This window comes from Podarcis gaigeae (assembly GCF_964106915.1).
Source record: "Podarcis gaigeae genome assembly, chromosome: 17".
NCBI classification, from domain to species: domain Eukaryota; kingdom Metazoa; phylum Chordata; class Lepidosauria; order Squamata; family Lacertidae; genus Podarcis; species Podarcis gaigeae.
The window spans coordinates 16,173,656-16,192,793 of NC_139694.1; the positions used below are offsets into that span (position 1 = coordinate 16,173,656).

Genomic DNA, 19,138 nt, shown 5'->3' on the forward strand with positions numbered 1-19,138 from the left:
AAATCAAAAACCTTTCCCCCTACCCCCCTTTTTTTCTTTTGCAGGAATCTGTACGGAAGGCAGCAGAGTTAGCCCTGAAAACATTAAGTAAGGTAAATTTTCATTGAATCTGCATGGACCAAAGCCATTCCACTGACCTGCAGAATTTCCCCTCCCATCACAACCTGACCCCATGTATTCTTGGTGGAGGCTTCTTACATTCATCACAGCAACACACATGTTCATTCAAGGAGCAGAGCTTGCAGAGGGTCACACTGGAGTGTCTTCCTTTTATTTTTGAGGTGTGTGTGAAGATGTGCGACCCATCCAAAGGAGCTGCAGGCCAGAGAACAATAGCTGTCCTGTTGCCATGCCTGCTTGATAAAGGAATGATGAATACTGTGACTGAAGTGCGGACTCTCAGGTGCGTTCTCACATTTCCCCATTCTCCCCAATTGAATACCTTGAGTATATTCAGCCAAAGAATCTTTCTTCTGGCCTCCATATGTTCTTAACTGAGATGAAATAGTCAACCCCATCTATGGATATATTTACTTAGGGGAAGACATTTCTGCACTGTTGTTGTTGGCATCTGTCTGTCTCAGGAGACAATGGAAGAGTATGCCTTCGGGGGTATGCCTTTCTTCCATCCTTATTCTCTGTACCTTTTGCTATAGCATTAACACCTTGGTGAAGATCAGTAAAAGTGCCGGGGCCATGCTCAAGCCACATGCACCCAAGCTCATCCCAGCTTTGTTGGAGTCTCTGAGTGTGCTGGAACCCCAGGTCCTCAATTACTTGAGTCTGCGTGCTACGGAGCAGGAAAAGGTCAGTGCAAGCAAATGCACATATATAAGCAAATGGACATCAGTGGTTATGTGTTAAAAGCTTTTGCGGCCATGGAGAAATGAGATGGTGGATTTAATGGAATTAAACATTGTGATGCATTTTATTGTTAAAATGCCACTTTAATTTGAAAGGATATTGAACCTATGCCCCTCCCAGATGTTGCAAAACTACAATTCCTACTATCTGTAACCATTGGGCATGCTCGCTGGGTCTGATGGGAGTTGGGAGTTCAACATCTGGAGGACCACAGGCTCCCCACCCCAAGTTAAAATATAAATCGCAGGTTAACAAAACAAGTGAAATCTTGAGTACAGTCAAATACTTCTAAATCCTCCTCCTGCTCATGGGACTTTTGTTCCTCTGACTCTCCAGACGCTTTTAATATTACCCTTCTTGCTTGGTAACCATATAAAGGTAAAGGGACCCCTGACCATTAGGTCCAGTCGTGCCCAACTCTGGGGTTTTCGTGCTCATCTCGCTTTATTGGCCAAGGGAGCCGGCGTACAGCTTCCGGGTCATGTGGCCAGCATGACTAAGCTGCTTCTGGTGAACCAGAGCAGTGCACGGAAACGCCGTTTACCTTCCCGCCGGAGTGGTACCTATTTATCTACTAGCACTTAGACATGCTTTCGAACTGCTAGGTTGGCAGGTACAGGGACCAAGCAATGGGAGCTCACCCCGTTGTGGGCATTCGAACCGCCAACCTTCTGATCGGCAAGTCCTAGGCTCTGTGGTTTAGACCACAGCGCCACCCGCGTCCCACGGTAACCATATACACCTTCTGTTTTCTCTTACTGCTTTCCTAACTTCAGATTCTGGTTATACACATTCTTTTTCTCTGTGTCCTCCAGGCGGCAATGGATAGCGCAAGACTCAGTGCTGCTAAATCCTCCCCCATGATGGAGACTATCAACATGGTAGGTAACTCATGTTCACTTAAGAATCATAGAATCTTAGAGCTGCAAGGGACCCCGAGGGTCATCTCTTCCAATCCCCAGGCAATGCAGGAATCTCAATCCAATCATATATGACAGATGGCCATCCAACCTCTGGTTTCAAACCTCTCAAGGAAGGAGAGCCCACCACCACTTGTGGGAGTCTGTTCCACTGTTGGAACAGCTCTTACTGCCAGAAAAATCTTCCTGATGTTTAGTTGGAGTCACCTGTCCTGTAACGAATCCATCAGTTCAGGCCCTAACCTCTGGAGCAGGAGAAAATAAGATTGCTCCATCCTCCATGTGGCGGCCCTTTAGATATTTGAAGAGGGCTATAATATCTCCTCTCAGTCTCCTCTTTACCAAGCTAAACATACCCAGTTCTTTCAACCATTCCTTATGAAACTTGGTTTCCAGGCCTTTGATCATCTTGGTCCCCCCCTTAGTACATAGGTTTCCCTTTATTCTTCTGCAGTTATCACCCAGACTGCCCGTCCCAGATCTAGCACAACACAACTAGATTGTCCCTGAGCCTTTTGGTGATGTGCTAGCAAGCAGCTTATGAACAGCATTCTTTAATAATGTCTTGTCAGTCTTTTGATTTTCACCTTTTGATTTTTACTTTCTATAGTGCTTACAGTATTTGGATGTTTCTGTTCTGGGTGAATTGGTTCCCAGGCTGTGCGAACTGACTAGAAGTGGACTAGGCGTTGGCACCAAGGTATAATTATTTCTCTAGGAGGGTGTTTTGCAAGGAGGACAGAGATGGAAAACACAAACTAAATGGCCAGGAAAATATGTATTGTGTCTGCCATATAGCTCTGTGATTGTTTGATCTTAAGATGCGATAATGAGCTGAGCCCTCAGGTGGGGCAGCAACTGTCGATGTGAAGAAAGGCACGTGGACATGTGTACACGTGTGTGTGTGTGTGTGTGTGTGTGTGTGTGAGTGAGAGAGAGAGAGAGTGCAATCCAACCCCTCCATTGTGCATAGATTCTCCAAAGTTTCAGGTACGTTGGGTGAATATAGAAACTGCAAGTACCATTAGAATGAATGACTGTCCGCCCAATCCTATGAATATTTATTTCAAAATATATGTTCCAATGAATTCAGTGGGCCTTATTTCCAAGCAATTTATTTATTTATTTAACAACAGTTTGCATAAATAAGTTAATAAACTGTAAACTGTAAAGTAACTGTAAATAAGTTAATGAATATAATATGTGCGTTAAAATTGTCGATGAAAATTGGCTTCAAACCAAGTTTTTTAAAAAGCAAAGTGAATGAAACCCAACAGTCAAAAGTATGCATTCTAAGCTGAAGGTAAATATTAAAATGCACATCAGCTTCCCATGACTGGTACATGTGCATAGGCTTGTAACCTGTATCTCACCCGGCAGAGTAAGGTTATAACTGGATTTTGCTTTTCAATCTTTTCAGGGCGGTTGTGCTAGTGTAATTGTATCATTAACCACTCAGTGCCCTCAAGACTTGACACCGTATTCAGGTGGGTGTGGTTCCCCTCTCCTTACGTTTTGGTTGTTTTTTGTATTCCTTTGTTTCTTAGCAAGAAGCACATTTCCTAATTATAGACACATTAGTTATCTGTGCTTGAATAATCTGGTTTTAACAAAGATGGTGTTTAGGTTGGGATAGTGGGCAAGTAGTGCTGCTACTTGAAAGGTATGGTAGCTTGACTGTAACATTGGTATCAGGTGTCTTACTGTTTCACTGAGTTCCTGGGAGATGTGAACGTTGAGTGCTGTAGTCTCTAATCTGTCCTCCTTCAGCAGTGTTAATAACAAGAGAGGCTTTGTCACAGCCTTTCCCTAAATCTTGTGCATGTGCCAAGGGAGATGGCAGTGAGCAGCTGAGATTCCTGAAGGGAGTTGCTTTGCTGCAGCCTCAGTTGTTTTGCATTGCGAGAAATTGGATTAAAGCCAGGGTCGGCAACCTAAGGCCGATGGGCCACAAGCGGCCCACGGGGGTCATTTAACCGGCCCATGAGCTGCCCCCGAACCGAGCCACCCGCTCGGCGAGTCCCTGCGCGCTGTGCTATACCAGCGCGGTGTGGGGACTCTCTTCTGCGGCACTGAAAATTGCGTCTGTGCATGCGCAGATGCCAAAAGTTGCATCTGCACAGACGCAGATGCCGAAAATTGCAGGCGCGCGTGATCCAGCCCACAGAGTGATCTCTGCTGGAGTGAACCGGTCCAGGTGAGGTAAACCTTTCCAACACCTGGATTAAAGAGCCCTTTTGCCTGGGCTGCAGTTTATGTAGGACTGACTCAGTGAACAGAGAGCCAATGTGGTGTAGTGGTTAAGAGCAACAGACTCGTAATCTGGTGAACCGGGTTCGTGTCTCCATTCCTCCACATGCAGCTGCTGGGTGACCTTGGCCAGTCACAGTTCTCTGAAGTCTCTCAGCCCCACTCACCTCACGGAGTATTTGTTGTGGGGGAGGAAGGGAAAGGAGAATGTTAGCCGCTTTGAGACTCCTTAGGGTAGTGATAAAGCGGGATATCAAATCCAACCCCCCCTTCTTCTTCTTCTTCTTCTTCTTCTTCATCATCATCATCATCATCATCATCATCCTCCTGGTCTTTCAGTCCTTCCCCGTATTAAAAACATCACTGCAAACAAATAAAAATTATTAAAAAATAAATCACTGCAAACGAATGGTGTAAAAGTGTGATTGGGGAAAAGGATGCTTCTATAATACAGAACTAGCCAGCTCTTGTTTCTGCTTTGTGTGTTTTTACATTGAAGCATTTTAAATAAAAAGCAGTAAGCACTCTGTGGATTAGCCTAATGTAGGGACAGCGAATCTTTTGGGCTGCGTAAACCAGATCTTTACCTGGCCCCCACCCTAGTGGGCCGACTTTGGCAGCTGGGTGGCAAAACCCAGCTGTCAATCACAGAGTGCCATTATGACATCACACGATTGGCAGGTGTCAGTCTCACCAAGCGGTCAGTCCCTTACGCGGAACTGATGGAAAGCGCCAAGCATTAAACTGGAAAAGTGCTTCTTTCGCCTGCCTATGAGCTGATGCAGTGGGGAGAGGGAGGGAGGGAAGGAAGAACTGAATGGAAGCTACTTCAGCTGACTGTTGGAGCGCACCTTGCTCCAAGCAAAGGAATGATCAGGAGCTCAATTTATTCCCCTGATTGTTCCTGTGATGCCATAGCTGTACTTGGCAGACATATGATGCCACATATGCATTAGGAGTGTGGCGGATGAGCAAGGTTTGCAGGGAAACGTGGGCCAAATTGGGACTTTTGGTGGGCCCAGTTTGGCCTTCTGGCTGTAGATTCCCCACCCCCTAACCTGAAGAGTGCTATATTTGGAATAATCGTAATTTTAGAAAGGAAAGGGGCTAGCCCACAAAGAGCATAGGCTTAATTTAGGTTCTGGAACTCCGTTTGCCCTGGTTCTCAAAGCTACCATTTTGGCTCATTTTCTTTTTCACGCAGGCAAGCTCATGAGCGCTTTGCTCAGTGGCCTAACTGATCGAAACACCGTGGTGCAAAAAACTTTTGCCTTTGCCATGGGACATCTAGTCCGGGTGAGTGGAGCTTTGGTGCCTCCTCAGTTTTATATTTGATTACTTCTGGGTTTTTTGCATTGAGATGTTCCAAAATGATTTGAGCCTTTCTAATTTTGTTTCATTTAAAAAGACCTCACGGGACAGCAGCACTGACAAATTGCTGCAGAAGCTGAACAGTTGGTACATGGAGAAAGAAGGTATGTTTGTGTGTGCATGTGTGTATGTGCATTTTAAACCTTGTCATTTCATGAGATGATAAATACCGTGAGACAGGAAAAAATATGACTGTTCTGTAGCACAAAGGTAATGCTGGTATTCCTTTTGACCCATGCTCCCAAATCATCTTAAAATGGAACACGGAAGGGTCAAGATGTACCTTTCTCTGATAAATTCACCAAATAGTTGATGCTAGTGCCTGTCTCTTCATTGCTTCCATGATATAAGTTTTTTTAAAAATTAACTAGAAGTGCCATGCATCTATATTAATTTGTGCCCCTACCTAAGAGCAGACAACTCCTCTGTGAATTGACGCCATACCTATAACTTTGTTCTTTACTTCAGAACAAGTCTATAAAATGGCCTGTGCGTTAACCATCCATGCCATTGGGCGCTACAGCCCAGATGTACTGAAGAATCAAGCCAGACATGTCTTGCCCCTGGCGTTCCTGGGCATGCACGAGGTCCCTGAGGAAGAAAAAGGCGAGAAGGAAGAGGGCAACCTGTGGACTGAAGTCTGGCAGGAAAATGTGCCTGGTAAGTTGATCTAATGAGTTGTAATTGAATACGATTAACCCCCTTGAGCTGCTATTAATGAAACAGAAAGGGTGGGATACAAATCGGAAAGTACATACATTAATTTTAATAGTAAATGAACACAGTCCTCAGTTTTGGCCTCGGAGAATTCCTAAGTCACAAGATGTTTTCTCGGTAAAGATTAGAGCAGTTCTCATAAAGCTAACCTGGTTCTGCTGCTCTTTACTCACCCTGTGAATCTTGTGTGTGTTTTGAAACCTAGGTACCTACGGTGGCATTAGGCTTTATATGGAGGAATTGATAGCAATCACCCAGAAAGCTTTGCAGTCCCAATCTTGGAAGATGAAAGCTCAAGGAGCAGCCAGCATGGCATCCATTGCAAAGCAAACTGGCTCCCTGGTCCCTCCGCACTTGGGCATGGTGCTCTCTGCTCTGTTGCAAGGCCTGTCTGGGAGAACGTGGGCAGGGAAGGTAAGGAACGCAGTTACTGTGCAATGCATTTTAAGGGAGAAGTGATTAGCCCCATACTTAAGTAGATGGGGATAAAATACATCACAAGCATTTGTATCTTCTTCCTTTTGCATGGATGCCTTCTGTTTGGATATTGCTGTCAAGCAAAGAAAAATTCTGATCTATAACGTGAAACTGGATGGGGCCTGAATATTGTTAGACCTGAATCTTGCTTTGGCAAATCTTTTCTCTCTATCCCTTGCTCTCTCCTCCCTGCTTTTTGCTGCTGCTGTTCACAGCCAGGTGTTGGTGTATGAAATATACAAATCTGGTTGGCTACAAAGGATAATCCTTGGGTGATGTGAGGGGGAGGCATTTTAAAAGTGCTTTGTAGCTAGGGCATGAATGAATTAGTATTTTTGTGGGCTATATCACTTTTGCATGTGTTCCTTTGTCTTGTTTCCATATTAATCCTTTTTTTTTTAATTAAAAAAAAAACCCACATGAAAAGTTGCATTTAAATACTTATTTCTGAGCTTATTTTATCTCAAGATAGGTATTTCTAAAGATAAGTTTTTCAGCTGAGGCATGTTTGAACATTCAAAGCAAGAAGCGTTAAAATTGGCGGATAGCTAAGTTCCGATCTGCATGTTAGTTTAGGAAGTGCTGATTAGGCCAGTCAGTTGGTATTGGAATTTCTTAAAGATGGGCTTGCTCAGGCTTTGCTACTCATAACATTGTTCTGCAAACAGTGGTCCCTGGACCCTGTACTTCCCCATAGAACCATATTTTTCATGGCTTACAAATAAACGTTGACAAGCAAAATAATCTTGAGGCTCAAGACAGCCAGTATCCTTTTCTTTTATATTTTTAATGATATGGCTTGGTGGCTCAGTGTTAAAATGTATTGGAAACTATGTTACTATTGTATGGATCATGGTAGTTGAAAGTCTCTGCAATTTCTGCCCTATTCAGAGTAGTTAAGAACTCCTAAGTAACCACTTTCCCTGTGCACTTCAGAAATCCCATGCTAAAAATTCTTCCCATTTCTTGTTTTGTGATAACCCTTTTAGGAGGAGTTACTGAAAGCTACTGCCAGTGTTGTCTGTTCATGCAGGTAAAAAAGTCCATCTTTTACTGGTTCTGAGCTATGAGCTTTATAAAGATTGGCACTATTTAATAAGGTGGGCAAACAGTGGGTGACCAAATCTGTGTTTTCTGTTGGTATTTTCAGCACGGAGTTGCAGAAGTCTTTACCCAACCAGCCCAGCGTTGACGACATCCTACAGGCCTTGCTGAAGGAGTGCCGGAAAGAGAACCTCAGGTACAAGATTGTGGCTCTCCGGTGCACCGCTGATGTGCTCAGGGCCACGCAGGAGAATCGGTTCAAGGAGCTGACAGACATCATCTTTCCAATAATAAAGAAGGTGAACTTTCCGTCCATGTTGCTTTTGAATAGCCCACTAAGAATGACTAATACCACCCTTTGCCCATTGTATCAAACTCTGCAGACCATTCATATATATTCTCAGCATTCCTTACAACAGCTCTGTAAGGTAGGCCAGTGACGTCATCCCCATATCGCAGATAGGGGATGAAGCTGAGAATTAGCTGGCTTGTCACCCATTGGCTGAGTCACCCGTTGAGTTTGTGGCAGGACCAGGATTTTAACTGATGGCTTCCTATTTTGCTGCTCAGTCTCTTCACAACAATATGCTTTCTGCCACTAGCACTGGCCAGCAAATCTTAACCTTCTGCAGATTCTTTTCTTAAGTACGTTGTCCTTCTGTGAGAGAATTAAATGGAGCAGCACTCATTTTAATACATGGGCTGGGATGTCCAAACAACGTCATAGAGTTGGAAGAGATTTTGGAGGTCCTTGTCTGCATCATCTTGCTCCATGCAGGTTCCTGGAGGCACCTGAAGCATCGCTGAGAAGTGGATGTCCAACCTCTTCTTAAACACTTCCAGCAAAGGAGTGACCAGCAGCTTTCAAAGCAGCCTGTTCTAGTGTGGACCCAGATCAAGCCCTTGGGAAGCTTTTCTTAATGCTATGCAATAACTAACCTGCATTCTTCTTGTCTCTCCTTCCTCCTCCAATCCTTTCCTCTGGTACCACTGCAGAACTGCCCTGAGAACATGGGGGCCAGTTCGCCACAGAACGACGACGAAGATGAGAATGAAAACGAGAAGGAGCTCCAGATGGAATCTCTTCTCTGTGCCTTTGAGAGTTTGGGGAAAGCATGGCCCAGAAACCCAGAAACGCAACGTAGGTTTTTTCCTTACAAATATTTATACTAATTTTGTGCAAACTGCTTTTGAAAATCATCATCATCACCATCTCTATAACCATGTGGTCTACAAATCTTGTAAAATAAATATAAATAATTGAAAGGTTTAATCCCCAAAACTCAAGCGGCATTTCATCTTAAAAAAAAAAACCCTCTCCAAAAAAGAATCAGAAAATGAGAAGAAACTTGAGGACACTCTTTCAGAGTATTTATTCTATTAGTTCAAATTGTTATTCTTAAAAAACCTCAGCTGCTTTGATATTTAGTGATTTCATTGTAGTTTTATTTGTTGTATTGTTCCTTATTAGTTTTGTTACCCTATTGAAAGGTGGGATAAATATATATATTTAAAGACAGGAAAATGGTTCCCAAGCAAGCTATTTGATCAAGAGTGTTTTGCTTTTTTTTGGCCCTGAGTACTGCGGTGGGGACAGTAAATTAATACAATGCAAAAAACAAAACAAAATGCAAAATGCATTTACATTCATTGTAATAATAAAAGGTGTGAATATTGTTTGTGTTTAATGACATTCAGCAGGAGATAGTTTGAATCAGACATTTGTGTTTAATGCACAGAAGTCTGCCCCCACTCTAGATGATTGCCCTCTACACCCTTTTAACCCAGGGAGGGTCAGGCAAACATCTGCACAGGGGTAATGTTGTAGTCCTGTCTAAATGTAATGAATGGGACAGTGATAAAGCAGAGTGCGTCTGCAAGTACTTTTGCAAAATATAGGAGGCAGCTTTGAAGGGGTGGCGGGGAGAACTTCCGGTTAGAATTAAGATCTGGCCTTGGCTGCTGTGTCCTAGTCTCTCTCCTCCTCCCCCCTCCCCACCAACATAGCTTAATTGGCAGGTTGCTAGGATTGAACCCTACTTAGAAATGATGGCCTCTGACTTAGGGGGTCCTTGCTGCAGGTCCCATGGGGAGCAGTATAAATGGGAGGAGGGGTGGCTGTGTTTTCTTCCATTTCAGCAGTCCAGTGTTTTAGGTGTCTAATGCCTTTGAGCACCTGCATTTTTTTAAACCCCTGGTGATAATGTGTCTAGAGGACAGGGGGAGAATGTAGTTGTTTGCCTTACCTTTGTCTTGATTCTCTTGAAAACCTTTTTTTTTTGCCCCAGGCTGCTATCAACAAGAGGTGTGCAAACTAATGTGCGACCGGCTGAAACTCAGTACGTGGAAAGTGCAGCTCGGAGTACTCCAAGCTATGAAAGCTTATTTTCAAGGGTAATTTCCCTCCAGGTGCTGAACCTGCTTCTTCTCTGCCTTTTCCTCCTGTGACATTTTGTGCCTCCATGTGCGGTTGCGTCAAATCTCGCAAACGCGCGGTGTGCCTCCCTCTGATGTGAACAGAGACAGCAAAGCGGTAACTTGCTTAAGTTGTGTTTGCAAACACCCGGTAGGCACTGCCGCCTGCACTGCCTCCACATTTGGGGAGGAGAAGGCTGCCTTCTACATCACGTCAGAGAGAAATAGAGAAATGGGGGGGGGGGATCTGTTTGGCCTAGATAAGTAGGATAAAGGTAAAGGGACCCCTGACCATTAGGTCCAGTCATGGCCGACTCTGGGTTTGCGCTTTATTGGCCAAGGGAGCCAGCGTACAGCTTCCGGGTCATGTGGCCAGCATGACTAAGCCGCTTCTGGCGAACCAGAGCAGCACATTGAAACGTTTACCTTCCCCCCAGAGTGGTACCTATTTACCTACTTGCACTTTGACGTGCTTTTGAACTGCTAGGTTGGCAGGAGCTGGGACCGAGCAACGGGAGCTCACCCCATCGCGGGGATTTGAACCGCCAACCTTCTGATTGGCAAGTCCTAGGCTCTGTGGTTTAACCCACAGCGCCACCCGCGTCCCAGATAAGTAGGATGCACCTTTGTAAATGATAAAAACCTTTCAGTGGGGCAGTGCGACTGATCAGCTTCAAAAGTGGTGGACGTTAAGCACCACTGTGATTTGGTCATTTGCAAATGGTGCTTCTCTCTGGGATCAGCTAATGTAGTACATTTCTCCTCTGCATTCCATGTCTTTATTCCAGTGCAATGCCAAGTAACCATCTGCTTCAAGGGCTTCCATTTGTGCAACAGAACCACTCCCCCTCTCCTTCCCCCATGTGGAAGCCCTGTTGTCCCCAGACCGACTTTGGGGGAGGGTTGGTGGGAAGCACCCAGAATGGAATTTAGGGGGTACACAGGAAGAAATGAGAAAGTCCTTTGTGTCAACAGATATTCTTTTGCTGAAAGGACAGTTACTTAGCGCTGCTTTGGCTAAAAGCCTATATGTTGTGGGCTTAAGCCCATGCCAATCCTCTCTAGCTAGGGCTAATTGGTGCAGGCTCTGCTCTTTCCAGACTAACCACTAGCCAAGACTCAGAGAGTTAAAAGGGAAACGGTTTCCTGCCTGTTCCAGAGATGCTTCCCATGTTTCCTACAGTTATCTGTGATAGCCCTAAACTGGGCAGCTACTGTTCCGATATTGTCAGCAAGCTCCTTTTGACATAAGGCAATGGTGCTGTTCTTCCTTTGGGTAGGTTACTGTTGCTTGAAGCAGAACACTCAGATCCTGAGGCTTTGAGAAGAATACTGTTTGAAACCTGTTCCTCTATCACCCATTCTCTAGGTAAGTATCTTGTCAGCGGTGCACCAGGAAACCCATTTTAAAGCTTTAAATGACTAGCTTTCACTAGCAGAAGAGAGTGGAGCCTTTTGCGCTTTTTGAATTTCTTGTATGCATCTGTATTGAACCTCTCTTGGAGACAGATGGGCTGTAGGAACTAAAGGATTGATGCATGACTAAAAGAGACTCCCCACTTTGTAGAGGGTGGTGGGACAGAGGTGGGGGTGGACCTTACTTTTTTCATCTTTGTTCTCCTCAACAGAATCCTACTCGTGTGTGGGATTATAACATCAGAAGATACTAGAATTCTGCCCTGTAGCCTTTTAGATATGGGAACAGGGAAGAGACACATTTTTGAATGCTCCATATTTTGCGGGGAGGGCAGTTGTGAACTTGTGGTGGGTAAGACAGATGTATTCCCATTAACTATATGCATCTGGGTCATTGCATAAATAAATGCTGGGTTCTCATTTAACTTCTGACAAAAGTTCTTCCCTGGCAAACATTTTGTCGTTTCTTTGAACAATAACAATACAGTGCTACCTCAGGTTACAAACACTTTGGGTTACAAACTCTGCTAACCCAGAAGTAGTACCTCGGGTTGAGAACTTTGCCCCAGGATGAGAACGGAAATTGTGCACCGGCAGCACGGCTGCAGCGGGAGGCCCCCATTAGTGAAAGCACGTCTCAGGTTAAGAACGGTTTCGGGTTAAGAACAGACCTCTGGAACGAATTAAGTTTGTAACCTGAGGTACCACTGTAAATCTGTACCAAAATTGGGGTTAGAAGAAATTAAGAAGTGCATGTTGCCCTGCAAGATGCTTAAAAGATGTAAGTGGCCCATATGCATCTCTGGCATGAAGTTACATTTCCCCTCAGGTTATATTCACTCTTGACTAATGTTTGTTCCCTCAGAGAATAGAAGCTACACCTCCATAAGAACTGAAGCCTTGTCAGTGATAGAAGTACTGCTCACAAAACTTGAAGGCAAGTTTTTTTCATGATTTTGGAAATGTTGATCAACCAGGTTGTCTCTTAACTCCAGAAGGCTAAAGAATGTTGCAGTTCAGTGCTAGTCTAGACTGATTTTAAAGCAATAATTGGTATACATTTATTGGGGTGGGTACTCTGCTCTTTTTGCTTTGCAGGGTAATTTTGGCCAGGCTGCTTCCCATTTTGTATTATGGAAGCTCGGTTTCTGTGCATGAACTGCATAAGAGTCACACCAGTTGTTTGTTTGACAGAAACTTACCTGCTTGTATTTGCTTTATTGTGTATTTACTCATTTTTGTTGGGAGCCGGCCAGTGGCTAGGGCAACCATATGGGCATATAAATCATTGTTGTTATTGATAATAATAATAGTAATAGCCATTGTGGTGTGGTGGTTAAGAGTGATAGACTCGTAATCTGGGGAACCGGGTTCGCGTCTCTGCTCCTCCACATGCAGCTGCTGGGTGGCCTTGGGCTAGTCACACTTCTCTGAAGTCTCTCATCTCAGCCCCACTCACCTCACAGAGTGTTTGTTGTGCGGGAGGAAGGGAAAGGAGAATGTTAGCCACTTTGAGACTCCCTAGGGTAGTGATAAAACGGGGTATCAAATCCAAACTCTAATAATAATAATAATAATAATAATAATAATAATAATAATAATAATTAAAAAAAAACAACAAAAAACTTTTTGATGTTTGAAAACCACATTTCGTAAAAAACAAACCAAGGAGTATCAGTATGGGGATAAGGGGAAACCTAACAGAAGGCTTTGGAAAGGAGCTCAGGACACAGAAGTTCTGCCACCTAGGCTCCTTAGTCATTTCTAGGCATTGTCTTGTATGGTTTGCAAAATACCACTAGGATATGTTGGCAAATGCCTTTGCAGATAAAAGGTAGAATTGTTATTTTGGGCTTGTATTCCTACAGTCCCTGTTTCCTGCTATGAAGCACTTTACATTGCCCATGTGTATGTATCTACTTCTCAAAACCAAGCTGAACATCTTATTGGCTTCGTGTGTTTGGTAACATCAAAACTAAACCTCTGGTGTGTGTTCCATGTGTTGGGGCTGCCTTTGAAAGTTCCAAGTGCAGCAGTTGGACCCAGGAGTAAGCAGTGAGATGGACTGCATTTCCCATCAGCCGAACTTCCCTTTGGCTATTCTGGCTGGGGCAGATGACAGTTGGAAGTCCACCATCGTTGGCTCCCGCTGGGTAAGCCAGCCACTGCATTAAGTTTAGGAACACCTTTCAAAGGCAGCCCCACAAAGAATGCACACGACTCGAGGGACCATATAACCCCAGTCCTGAAGGAAGTCACACTGGTTACCAGTTAGTTTCTGATCTTTCAAGCCGTTAGTGATCTGGATATCTGAAGAAGCACTTCTCCCATGTTTGTCCATATTTATTTCTATTTATTTCCTTGATATCATCTGAAGGCTCTTTCACCGCCTGAAGATCAGTGGATGGTTCCCAGGGCTGCCTTCTGACTTGTCACTATCTAGAACCCATTGATGCTTCTTACTATATTTTAACTAATCTTCTTACGACTTTTTGTTGTTTTTATAAGCTATTTTTATGGCTTGAAAAGCCCAGTAAGTGGGAATGCATGAAATGACATGATGATGTCCTTCTGCCTCCTTCTCCTTATGTAGAGTCCAGACAGTGGGAGAGCCTGAACACACAAAGCAGAGAACTCCTCATTGGCTCCTTAACAGCCCTGATGTCGGACAGCAGGCCTGAGCTACAAGAGAAAGCCACTTTGCTAAAGAAAACCTTAGAAAAACTCGATTGAATTGACAGCCAACCAAGTGCCATGCGAAACGAAACAAGCAAAAGCGAAAGCGCACAGTGAGCTCTGAATACAGAGAGGGAACGTAAAGACGACTCTGTAGCATGCATCATTCCTTGGCTAAAATAAAGAACACCTTGAATTCTGTTCCCCATTAATTTTCTCCACCTCCTCTCCCCCCCCCCTCCAGTTTTTTGTAACCATTTCAAGCAGTTTGGCTAGAATGAAAGCCTCGAGCGTATTAAAAAAAAACAAACCAAAAGCACACAACCATAAACCCAAGCTACGTAATGAATTTTTGGGAAATTGTCCCGGCCTGCGTGCAAATAAAGGAGGGGAAGAAGCACCTCATTTGAAAAATTAACACCAGCCAAAATCTTGGGTGCGTACCTGGAAATGATGTTTCAAAAGGTATCAAAAGGTGTTCATTGGAGCACTGGAGATCAAATACTCTGGCCTGTATCTTTCATGTGGAGTAATTATTACTTAGTGTTGTATTGGTAGGACTCTGGCTCTTTTTAGGACAAGGTAAGCTAATACTAATATGGAGAGGTCCACCTTCTGTTGGTTTAGCCTGACTTCCCTTTTGGAATCCCCTTGATGTGTTCTGGTCCTCCTGGTCCGCATACCGCCACGCCATCCGATGTAAAAATGGAGCAATTGCACACTGGAAAGCACTTTAATTAGCTGTCTGGAAACAAGGGTGTGCTTGGTTTTAAACAAGCAGAGAAGGAGCACTGCCCTTTCCCGAAATGAGTTTTGCATGACACTCAGTAATAGCAAAGCCCTTATCCAAAATAATGGTTTTCAAGAGTGCTCTGCATTTTCCATGAACTATCTCGTAGTAGGCTTCCTTTCCTCAGGTTTGTAACCCCCCGTCTTGCTTTGAAAAACTGTACGTGTTTTAACATTATTAGGAAGGTGCAGTTAAATAACTGCGTTGTATCTGACACGGCATATTCTGGTTTGTAAGAAAGTACTTTTGTTTTTCTGGGTAAGGCTTAACGTTACATCCATTTAAAAGTGTGGAAATGTATTGCGTTAAGCAGCCCCCTTTTCTGTAGCTGCAAAAGCATTTTTTGGGGGGGGAATGAAATTTGCTCCAATTTTAATAAAGGCTCCCTAGACGGTGCAGTTAAAACGTTTTAGAACTTCGCAACCCTAATTTAAGGCTGATCGCCATACATTCACAGAATACCATGTAGGAAATAACGTGTGCTACTTGCTAACAGTTTTGCCGTGTGGTGTCCTTGCCCGTAAGATGTTTGTAGGATTTGTTTCACATGAAGATCTATATGCAGGTAGCACGTTAATTCCTACATGGAAGTGCCTTCTGCGTAGGACTTTTGCAACGTACAAAACTGACCACTGGTTCTGTTTGATTGGCACCCCCACCCACCCAGTTGCCCTGTGGCACCTTGGAGGGCTGCCTGACTCAGCCAGGATTACTTGGATGCATCGGTTATATGAATTGATCCCCTCGCAGTGCAACAAGCCCCTTTCCAGGTGCCTTTGATCACGAACCATCGGCATCTGCATGGACTGCTCCCTTGCAGAGATACTTCATACATTTGGTGCATCCCGAGGTGCGAGGGCATAAGCTGTTCGTAAATTGGCCTTTTTAGGGAGGTTCAGGACATTTGACAGAAAAAGGAGGGGGGTGTTTAGGGCTGCTTCACATTTAATGGCCACCCAGAATTCCTGGGGTGGGGTTACACGCCTGTATCCTGAGATACAGGTTACCTCAAAATGGCGGCAAGAGGCATGTTCCTGATGTGCCGCCACATTTTGAGGACTCCTGGCCATTGTTACGATCTCGCTCTGTGGAAGTCTACTGAGAAATTAATGACTGGTGTGTGTGTGTGTGTCTCATGTGTGTCGTCAGACTCTTGTCTGTTGAATAAAGGCCTTTGTCTTCTACCTAGCACTGCCCCGTAGCTAAGGAATAGTAAAGCTGGTCTAAAAGATTTTAATGTATTACGGAAAGCTGCTTGTTGTTTACGCTGAGTTTGAATTTGCCAAGCACATCTGTAAAACGGAATGTTTGTAGGCATAAGATCTTTGCATAACTTTTAACAAAATAGCCCATTTTGTCTCGCAGGAGCGCTCTCTCTCTCTTTTTGTATTACGCAGAAATGTCAAGTGTTGCTCTTTTTCTTTCTTTTTGCAACAGTCGTTTTGAGTGTTTTAATAGAACCTGTGAACCATATATATATATATATATATATATATATATATATATATATATATATACACACACGACATGTGCTAGGTCTCCGATATGACTCTTCAGCAACGGCTTCAGTATTTTGAGGTGGAATCTAAAAACTTGAGTTTGGAACAGCTGCTGTAGTAAGTATTTCCAAATGGAAATTAATATTAACCATACTGAATACTAAAATTCCAGAATAAGAACTACCTGGAATGTGCAAGTTTGGTGAATAGCTTCTCTGAATAGCTTTTTTTCTTCTAAATTTAGATTATGAACTTACCAAACAAACATGTGCCTCTATGAGAAACCTACCTGCAAAAAAATAAGTTGACTTAGAGGTCAGATACCCGTCCCTCTTTTAAATTTGTTGACTTGATAGGAAAAAAGTGGCCTTTGGAGAGTTATGTTTTCCTCTGAAAACAATTGCACTATAAAACACTGTTGCCCAAATGTGGGCGCTTGTGCTGCTGTTTAATGCTGCTTTGTATACCTGGATTGAAGTGTGTAAATTTGACACTATAGCACCCGCTGAATTTACAAACTTGTTTTGTGTTTTAAAGATTTCTAATGTTGCAAGAAAAAGGTCTCCATTAAATTCACTACATTCATTTTCTGTATCTGGATGTCAAGTTATGTAAGTGGATTGACCGAAGGAAACCTCCCCACCAAAAGGGTAACATTAAAATAAAGGCACATGACCTCCTCTTGGATAGAACTGGTAATTCTGTTGGCGGTGGAGGGTGTACAGATTGGGCTATCTGCTCCCGTTTGCTCTTGAGACAGGGCTATGCAAATCCATCAGGAGGAAACCTATCCTCATTTCAGTCCTCCCTGCTACTTGGAGAGTCACATGACCTTTGGGGAGGCCATAGTTGGGTATTTCCTGTGGGATAAAAAATTTCCCCTCCATTCCAATCACGGGTAGGAGCTGGCCTTTCATTCTCTCTGCAAGTCAAAATCACTGATGACGTACAGTGGTATCTCAGGTTACATATGCTTCAGGTTACAGACTCCGCTAACCCAGAAATAGTACCTCAGGTTAAGAACTTTGCTTCAGGATGAGAACAGAAATCGGGCAGCAGTGACGCAGTGGCAGCAGGAGGCCCCATTAGCTAAAGTGCTACCTCAGGTTTAGAACAGTTTCAGGTTAAGAACGGACCTCCGGAATGAACTAAGTACGTAACCAGAGGTACCACTGTATTAAAAATATCTTCTCTTGCCCTTCCTCTCAAAAGGAACCCAGGTGGCAAAAACACAAAGCGATAAAACAAATACCCTCTATTCAAATGGCTTGTTGCAAGAGGAAGTTTCTCTCACAGTAGCACTGGGAAGACTACAGAAGCCGTGCCTCTCTAACGCGAGGGAATGCCAAAGGGCAACACTAGAGGCCCAGTTCTTGCATTGTGCAGAACAGGCCTGATCAGATGATACTTGCAGGAGGCCTTCACTTGCAGAAGGCAGTGATCAGCTGGCTATATAAAGGGTGAGATGATATGTCAGGTATCCTGGCCCCAAGCAGCACAAGGCTGCACACACCCAAACCAGAACCTTGGAAAACAACAACACTGAATTTAGCTAATTGACAAATGCAACAATGAATGTGCAGCTGCGCAAGATGCTTTTAAACCATCTTCCAGGATTATCCCATCATAAAACCGATCTCAGATACGCACACTATTATCCTAAGATTTCTGTCTGCAACCCCCTATGTTTATCACTTCAGTAACCTGGAAAAATATCAACGGTCTACATATTCAGTGTCATGAGTCGAGAACAGAGAAAACACCCAGGACTGTTACACTCGACAGTAGCAATATTTGTGGTTTCTTGACTCTTGCTGTGTGTGGCAGGCCATCGGAGCTATTGCTCCAGCCATTCATCCGAGGACTGACATTGTCGCTCACCTGTGGCAATATTCTGCACTGAGGAAAAAGGGAAAGAGCTCTCCACCTTTACTGCCCCCTTCCCTTCCTTCCCATACAGCTGAATCTATTTTAGTTATTTTCCTTGGCATCATTATTTGGTATTTTGACACAACTTCACATGTTCGTGAAGTTACAGGCCATAATCCAGAGAGCGGCAGGACTCCGCTGCAAACACAGCTTCACAAAAGCAGACTGCTTATTTTGGTTTTGCAAAACTAAAGCAGACTGCTTAGTTTTGTGCTCCTCTCTTCCCAAGATGCAGACATTAAAGAGAAAACCCACCCTCAGAACATCAGGGGCTAATCTAAGCCATGACACTTAAGTCATACACCATACAATACACAAGAGGTTTCCAAGAAAATATTATTGTTGTAGAATGCTCAAGAATGGCTTTTAAGAAGACAAACCTTTGTCAGATGTACTTAGATTTTCACAAAACAGCAAATTTCCCTAATCGTTGAGGAACACAAAAAATACTGCACTTGGAACGAAACGTATCAGCATTTGGCAAACAACAAATCAAACCAACAGTTGAACAATGAAATAAAAATAAAACTGCAGTGCACACTGAAAAGATCTCAGGCGCAACGTGACATGGAGATTTTTGCATGTTTACTTTGTAAACCTTGCACATTAGAAGGTGTATGAATATTTCCTATTATACAGATGGGAAAAGTGGCAAGTTTATATTTTGTCTTTTTCCAGTGTAACAAGAGCCAAGAGACAAATATATTGGAGTTAAAAGAGATAAAAACAGTTTGCCACTAGTATTCCCTCAACTCTGTTATTTACGAAGT

General features: G+C 43.6%; 1 protein-coding gene across 8 annotated transcripts in view; it reads left to right on the forward strand.

The window, feature by feature from the left end:
- Positions 1-17,119, forward strand: part of ECPAS (Ecm29 proteasome adaptor and scaffold) — a 62,499-nt gene extending 45,380 nt beyond the window's left edge. For 7 of the 8 annotated variants that reach the window (XM_083718232.1, XM_083718234.1, XM_083718230.1 and 4 more), the window contains 17 exons: positions 45-92; positions 282-403; positions 657-807; positions 1,680-1,745; positions 2,395-2,484; positions 3,205-3,271; positions 5,239-5,330; positions 5,443-5,509; positions 5,874-6,065; positions 6,328-6,536; positions 7,589-7,632; positions 7,750-7,942; positions 8,640-8,784; positions 9,932-10,037; positions 11,339-11,427; positions 12,340-12,411; positions 14,068-17,119. In XM_083718232.1, the coding sequence (XP_083574358.1) occupies positions 45-92; positions 282-403; positions 657-807; positions 1,680-1,745; positions 2,395-2,484; positions 3,205-3,271; positions 5,239-5,330; positions 5,443-5,509; positions 5,874-6,065; positions 6,328-6,536; positions 7,589-7,632; positions 7,750-7,942; positions 8,640-8,784; positions 9,932-10,037; positions 11,339-11,427; positions 12,340-12,411; positions 14,068-14,207 (1,893 nt within the window). In that variant the 3' untranslated portion in view covers positions 14,208-17,119. Of the gene's footprint in view, positions 1-44; positions 93-281; positions 404-656; positions 808-1,679; positions 1,746-2,394; positions 2,485-3,204; positions 3,272-5,238; positions 5,331-5,442; positions 5,510-5,873; positions 6,066-6,327; positions 6,537-7,588; positions 7,633-7,749; positions 7,960-8,639; positions 8,785-9,931; positions 10,038-11,338; positions 11,428-12,339; positions 12,412-14,067 lie in introns of all 8 variants that reach the window. The other variant, XM_083718231.1, reaches the window with a different exon arrangement.
- Positions 17,120-19,138: the final 2,019 nt, after the last annotated feature.